The 6496-nt window shown below is 44.3% G+C and overlaps 1 protein-coding gene and 1 pseudogene across 1 annotated transcript; both read right to left on the bottom strand.

The window, feature by feature from the left end:
* Positions 1 to 826: 826 nt before the first annotated feature.
* LOC123120641 (heavy metal-associated isoprenylated plant protein 41-like) lies at positions 827 to 3664 on the bottom strand (annotated as a pseudogene).
* A 550-nt stretch (positions 3665 to 4214) lies between these two features.
* Positions 4215 to 5764, bottom strand: LOC123120640 (uncharacterized). Its single transcript, XM_044540638.1, has 2 exons — positions 5271 to 5764; positions 4215 to 4825 (listed from the first exon to the last, which is right to left on the bottom strand). Exons 1-2 carry the CDS (start codon positions 5762 to 5764, stop codon positions 4537 to 4539), a joined length of 783 nt encoding a protein of 260 aa, XP_044396573.1. The 3' UTR covers positions 4215 to 4536.
* Positions 5765 to 6496: the final 732 nt, after the last annotated feature.

Here is a 6496-nt window from a genome sequence, read left to right as displayed (position 1 = left end):
AAGTCTTCGAAACAGACTCTGGTGGCAACATCTACCAATCATTCTGAAATAATTTCATTATTTGAAGCAACATGCGAATGTGTATGGCTCCGCAGAATGATAAACCACATACAACAGTCATGTGGAATGGGTTCGATAAAATCACCTACCATTATCTATGAAGATAATGCGGCCTGTGTTGCGCAGATGCAAACAGGATACATCAAGAGTAATATCACCAAGCATATTTCTCCTAAATGGTTTTTCCCCCATAATCTTCAGAAAAGCGGGGAAATAAGCATTCTGCAAGTCAAATCGCGACAACCTTGCTGATTTATTTACCAAGTCTCTACCAAATTCTACATTCCAGAAATGCGTTCATGGAATTGGTATGCGAAGACTTAGAGACTTGCAGGTGTCAGGGGGAGTCTCTTCTTGAGATATCCTCATTTTAATGACATCACATTATGCTATCTTTCTTTGTGAGTATATGTTTCAGGATCTCATCAAAGATTTTATGAAGAACTTTTGAAGGAGAATCTTTTGAGATGATAGAGCTTCCCGGATAATCGTGAAGATGGTTCTACATGGTCAAGTGTAGATTAGGGGGAGTGTTAGAATTAATTACAATTTGTAATTAGGGGAAAATCTCCCCTTGCCCAAACCGTCGTGCGGTTTGTCCCGCACAGACGGCTTCTCGCTCCTGCCCCCTGGAACCGACGCCTCCCTCCGATCGCGTCTCTCCAGATAGTATAAGTAGCGCCTGTAACCATCAATCAAGACAGAGATTTCACTTTCGATCTCAAACAAAATTCTCCCTGCAGCCACGAAGCTGGTCTGCCGCTGCTTACATAGTCACATCATCGTGAGCGCGAGCCATGCTCATCTTTGCCATTGCAGCAACAAGACAATACATCGCACTTTCATCTTCCGATTCTTTACGCTCCATGCGGAACTTGAAAGTGCAGCCATTACGTAGAGGGAAAGATCGATTGCACTTGCGACCATCTCCTTTCTTCTGGTTGTAACCAGGGTAGTCTCCTTTGGCAAAACCAACTTTCTCAAACATAACAAGTGAATATTCAGAGGCCAATTGCTCGATATATCCCATCTGTCATAAGGCTGCCCTGTCTTGTGGCTGACGTGGACTTCACCGTCAGGGCAAAGCAAGTTGCTTGCACTCCGGAAAAAGACCCTCACCAGCTCCTTGTGCGAGCTAAATATCAGATCAGCACAAAAAAGATGTTAATATCAAGTCAACTGTGAAAAGACCCCCACACATGACACAACAGACATTAAGTTGCTCGGGTTGCTGTGTGTGAGTGTGCTGTTTTGTTTCCCGGGCTTGTTGAGCTGTGCCCTCAGCATTAACCCTATTTGCTACTCCGTGTTTTTGTGAGACTTGGTGTGTGTGTGAACCTTGTTGGATATTTGGCTTGGGTGGTTTGCTTTATATATAAAGCGGGGCGAAAGCCTTTTTCGGTAAGTTACAGTTTTCACGTATACGAATAGAAGACCATGGGTGTTGATTAAATCACTCAAGTAATTTAACTACGTGTGTCCTCTTATTTTTTCCGAAGACAAAGGTAGAAGTTCTTCTCTTTTTGAGGGAGACAAAGGTAGAGTTGGACTATTGATGTACAATTTTTATAAGAAAAACTAGGGCGCACCCCTATTTTCCTAGAAAAAGTATCGTAAGAGCTAGGCATTCAACATTTGGATGTAAATGTTTACTTATGAAGTGTGTGCCCCTCTTCCCCACAAAAACAAACTGATTTGCGGGTATTGTGGGGTGGGGGTGGGGGTTATCTCATGTTGTACCCCTCCCCCACAAAAAGGAATATATTTGCGGGTATTGTGCGGTGGTGATGGGGGTTATCTCGTGTTTAAAGCAACCCATTCAATTCTAATCTTTCGGAAGTACGTAGTGCTGATGGTCAAAATGACTTCTTGGTAACTTTTAGGCCCATTATAGAAATGATGTGAAATTGTCATTACTTGGATGGTTGTACCCTCGATAGTCCACCAGGGATAAAACCTTAGGTTTTGTGTTTTGACAAAACGGGTTACCTGGAGGTTATGATCATAGTAACACTTGCTGGGCGCTAATTTAGTGGCCTGGAATAAACTGTAGAAACAGATATCTAATTGTTCTCATAGCATATCATGATATTTTTAGGTGGGCTGTACATGCACTTGGATCTTTTCTGTTAGTTGAATTATAATCTTGATTCAGTACAAACACTTACCGAAGCTCCACCTTTCCCTAAAGACAAAGATATCTTTATGCCATTTTGATAGAGGGGTTATTTCAACTAAGGATAATCATTTAATGTACTTCCACTAAAGGGGTATCTATTCGTCACATTTTCTTGATCGCTCTTCTGCTACTGTTGCCTGACATTCAATATCTATTTATTTCAATATTTTCACACATCTAGTATTTATATTTGGAGAATTGGCTGCAAGGGCTTAGTTTAGGTCACTGTCTCGTTAAGGTGGGTGTGGCAACATTTTGGTGGTGAATTTGGTTAGGTTGAAATAGCTTGGTTTCTGACAAAAAGAAAACATCGAATCATATGCTGGCTATATATGTCTGTCTCAGTTGGCCATGGTGGAGTTTAATTACTACAACGTACTCCGAAACATCGAGCTGATGGCTAAGTTGGATCTAGCTCAAGGCTAAAATAAATTATGATACCACAAGTCCACATGAAAAATTGTACTACTCCCTCCGATCCAAATTAAATGATGCATACTTAGTACAATTTTATACTAAAATTATACATTAGTTGAGATACTTCCTCCATTTCAAAATAATTAAAGTTCTAGGTTTGTCCTAAGCCAAACTTCATTAAGTTTGATCAAATTTATTTAAGAATATAACAACATCTACAGCACCACATTTGTTTTATTAGATTCATTATGAAATATATTCTCATATTATATATTGTACTGTAGATCTTTCTATGAATTCGGTCAAAGCTTAAAAAGTTTGACTTAGAGCAATGCTAGAACTTCAATTATTTTGGTGCGGAGGGAGTGCAAAATAACCACGCAGCAAGTAAGTCCACATACTTGATCACATGCAGCTGGGTCTCCTGTCCAATGAAACCTGCATGGGGGAAATTGAATACAATCCGATCGAACCGTTTCATCTTCAGACAAGTATGAAGCTTCATATCCTTCACGTCAACGTCATGCAAAACTGTGGCCCCCATTCTCTTCAGCTCTCTTACGTTTGATTCGGCTTGGTGATGCTTGCAGATCAACGCCCCTTTGGCAACAAGAAAAAATGCAGAGCAAACAGATAAATACGACAACTATACGGAGGTTAAAAAAATTAATTTTTGTTATAAAAGTTGAGTTCATTGTTCCATCTATTCCAGTTAGTGGTAGAGGTACCAGTAATATGCATGCACCTTAGCAGGACCGATCTCTCAGTACGGGAAGCAAGGGAAAGCGGAAAGGATGTCGAACCGTATGAGTCTAGGGACGTGGCGACGAGGTTGGCGCCGGAGCCGAAGGCGGTGACGAGCGCACGGGAGAAGGAGAAGTCGCCGTCGCCGACGATGAGAATGCGCTGCGCGGAGGAGTAGTGCTTGAGCCACCTGACCACCTTCTCGTCCTTCTTCCCCTCCACCTCCACGGGGAGCGCCGCCAGCCTCACCACCTGCGTCGCCATTCCCCTTGCCCGAAGAGGGCGAGGCCAGAGCTACGTACGCACCGACGAAGCTTAATGGAGTAGTACGTGGGAGGGAGAGGAAGGGCTAGCGCTAGCTGCATGCGTCGCCTTGGGTTCTGCTCAGCTGGCACGCGCGGCCCCTCTGGGTGGATCTTCCATTAAGCCATCAGTAAACTCTCTGTTCGTGGGAATCTGAAACACCAAGCGATGCATCATGCATGCGTAAACCGTTTCGAATGCTGTTGTAGCACTAGCACGAAGTGGAATGCATCGCATGAATTTGGAACGAGCGTTTATGGCGATCCATTAGATTAGATTCATGTAGGGGCTGAATGGTTGGTTCAGTCAAATATTGGTATAACTCGCTCCCAAAACCAGATCACTATACCTCATCAGAACATATATATTGGATTTTATGTTGGGGTGGGGGGGGGGGGGGGGGGGGGGGGCTCTGCTATTTCTTGACTGAACCTGCAACAATTGATACAAGGGAAAACAAACCCCAAAATAAACATACAGGCCACGCAAACCATTGCAAGAGAAGTGCCTGCATTTTCATCACATAATGTTGTTCATACTTTCAGCAGTACATCTAGTCAATTACAGTAATGGATGGTGCTTCATCAGCACGGGCCATGCCATGTCCATGGAAGTCCGAAGGTACTCCACCACATGAAAAGTCGTCCCACATCAAGTTCACCAAAAGCATCCCAGGTTTCAGAAACTACTAGTTTGTTAACACACCCTAATTAGTACTACTACCAGTTCACTACATTTCATCAATATGCAAGGTGCCCCCCATGCCCAACTCCGAGTGCAGCGAGACAGCTCGCATATGTATCTTGGCAAATGTAGCAGCAGCATGCACGTTCTTATTGAGCATCATTACGTTTCGCGACAAACTTGTATGTGCTGCAGTCACCGAGAGGGAATGGTTTGTTGGACTCTGCACCGCTTCCTATCTTCGGGTTATAGCCGGGGTAGTCTTGTTTCTGGAAACTAACCATGTCAATCATAGCCAGAGATGATTCTGAGGCGAGTTGCTCAATATCCCACCCGCCGTAAGGATGTCCTGTCTTGTTGCTAATGTGGATTTCACCATACGGCTGAAGCAGCTCTCGTGCATTGCCAAAGAACCCCCTCACCAGCTCCCTGTGCGATCTATAGATCGGAATAAAAGGTTAAGAAGATGATACAAAAGGTGGCTTACTGAAGCATTATCTTATCAAAAGGGTTCTAGGGTTAACTAACTAGGGTTAATTGGATTTATGCCACTGCAACTTTCACGAGTTGGAGAAATGCCATTACAAAAAGTGAAGTTGGAAATATGCCACTACAACTTTCTCATACCTCTACATATGTCATTTTCTTTACTTAAGAGAATATAGGTTCAATAAACGCTTGTATTTCAATGTGTACTTCAGTACTGGGATGGGGAATCAGCAGCTGCATCGCGCGCTTCCAGCCGTGGCATGCGCATCACGCCCACCTCCATGGCTGTCGTCGATGGAGGGAAGAAACTAGCTGGAATCACGGCGACCTCTCCACGGCTTCATGCAGATTTAGTTGTACGAGTGGAGAGTGGACAGTGAATAAACACAAGCACCTTGCGTGCATGCGCACATAAGCTGGCCTTGCCGTGGACAGAGTTTCCCGGCGCGTCGGCGACGTCGTTGCAGCATGACGCTGATGATTCCACTTTTCACGCGACGACGCATGCGACCGCCACCGCCGCTCCCCTCCAGTCGCTGGGCCGCGCGCCAGCCTCCAGCCACCGTCGCCGCTCCCCTCCAGCCACCGGCCGTGCGCGCCTCCAGCGGCCGCTCCCCTCGAGACGCCGGGCCACGCACACCTCCTGCCGTCGCCGCGCCAGCCTCCAGCCACCGTCGCTGCTCCGCTCCAGCCGCCGGCTGCGCGCGCCTCCAGCGGCCGCTCCCCTCCAGACGCCGCCAGGCGTGTGCGTGTGCGTGCGGCTCCAATCAGTTTGGACCAGCGTATAAAGGTAGTACGTGAATGTATACAGGATATATAAAAGGCAGTATATGGACAGGTATTGAAGACAATGGCAAATGTAGAGGTATGAAAAAGTTGCAGTGGCATATTCCCAACTTCGGCTTTTGTAATGGCATTTTTCCAACTCGTGAAAGTTGCAGTGGCATGAATCCAATTAACCCTAACTAAAAAGGAAACCACCAGATCCAAAATACGGTTCCCCCAAAAATATGGAAGAAAATAACATGTATGTAGGCCATGCTATAATATGCACCTATAGAAAACCATGCAAAATGTCAATTACAGTATGGGCACATCATATTCACTTATCTCTTCTCATCTTTTTCGCACAAAACAGAAACGTTCATACATGTGCATTATTATTTTATAGATTCACATACATGTTACGGCATATTGTACATCCCAGAATTTGTTCACATTTTCAAAAATAAGTTGCCTCACCAGTTATGGGTTAAAAAAGCAGTGGGTCACGAACAGAAATTATTGTTCTTGTGGTCAATCATATCAGCCTTACTACATACTCCCTCCGTCCCAAAATAAGTATCTCAACTTTGTACTAACTCTAGTACAAAGTTGCACTAAGCTTGAGACACGTATTTTGGGACTGAGGGAGTAGATGTTGACAAATTCTATTCGTGCAACTTATAAGAATAATTTCATGCTGTAAATTGTAACTCAAATGTCTTTCAATTGTGGAGAGTAAATGAAAAGAATGAACTAGCAAAAACTACCATAAAGAGGCAAATACTGAGCATACATAAGCACATAACTACGGTGCATTTCAAATAACGACGCTGTCAACATGGGAGAACTCATACT

This window comes from Triticum aestivum, chromosome 5D (genome assembly GCF_018294505.1).
Source record: "Triticum aestivum cultivar Chinese Spring chromosome 5D, IWGSC CS RefSeq v2.1, whole genome shotgun sequence".
Lineage (NCBI taxonomy): Eukaryota > Viridiplantae > Streptophyta > Magnoliopsida > Poales > Poaceae > Triticum > Triticum aestivum.
Note: the sequence above shows the minus strand (reverse complement) of the source record. Positions and strands in the feature narration are given on the sequence as shown.

Bases quoted from the DNA above. Each gene is read 5' to 3' on its own strand.
- LOC123120640 (XM_044540638.1), bottom strand. From the start codon at position 5,764: ATGCCACTGCAACTTTTTCATACCTCTACATTTGCCATTGTCTTCAAT. The intron at 4,826-5,270 runs GTGCTTGTGTTT...TCCGATCTATAG, and splicing joins TATGTGCGCATGCACGCAAG to ATCGCACAGGGAGCTGGTGA.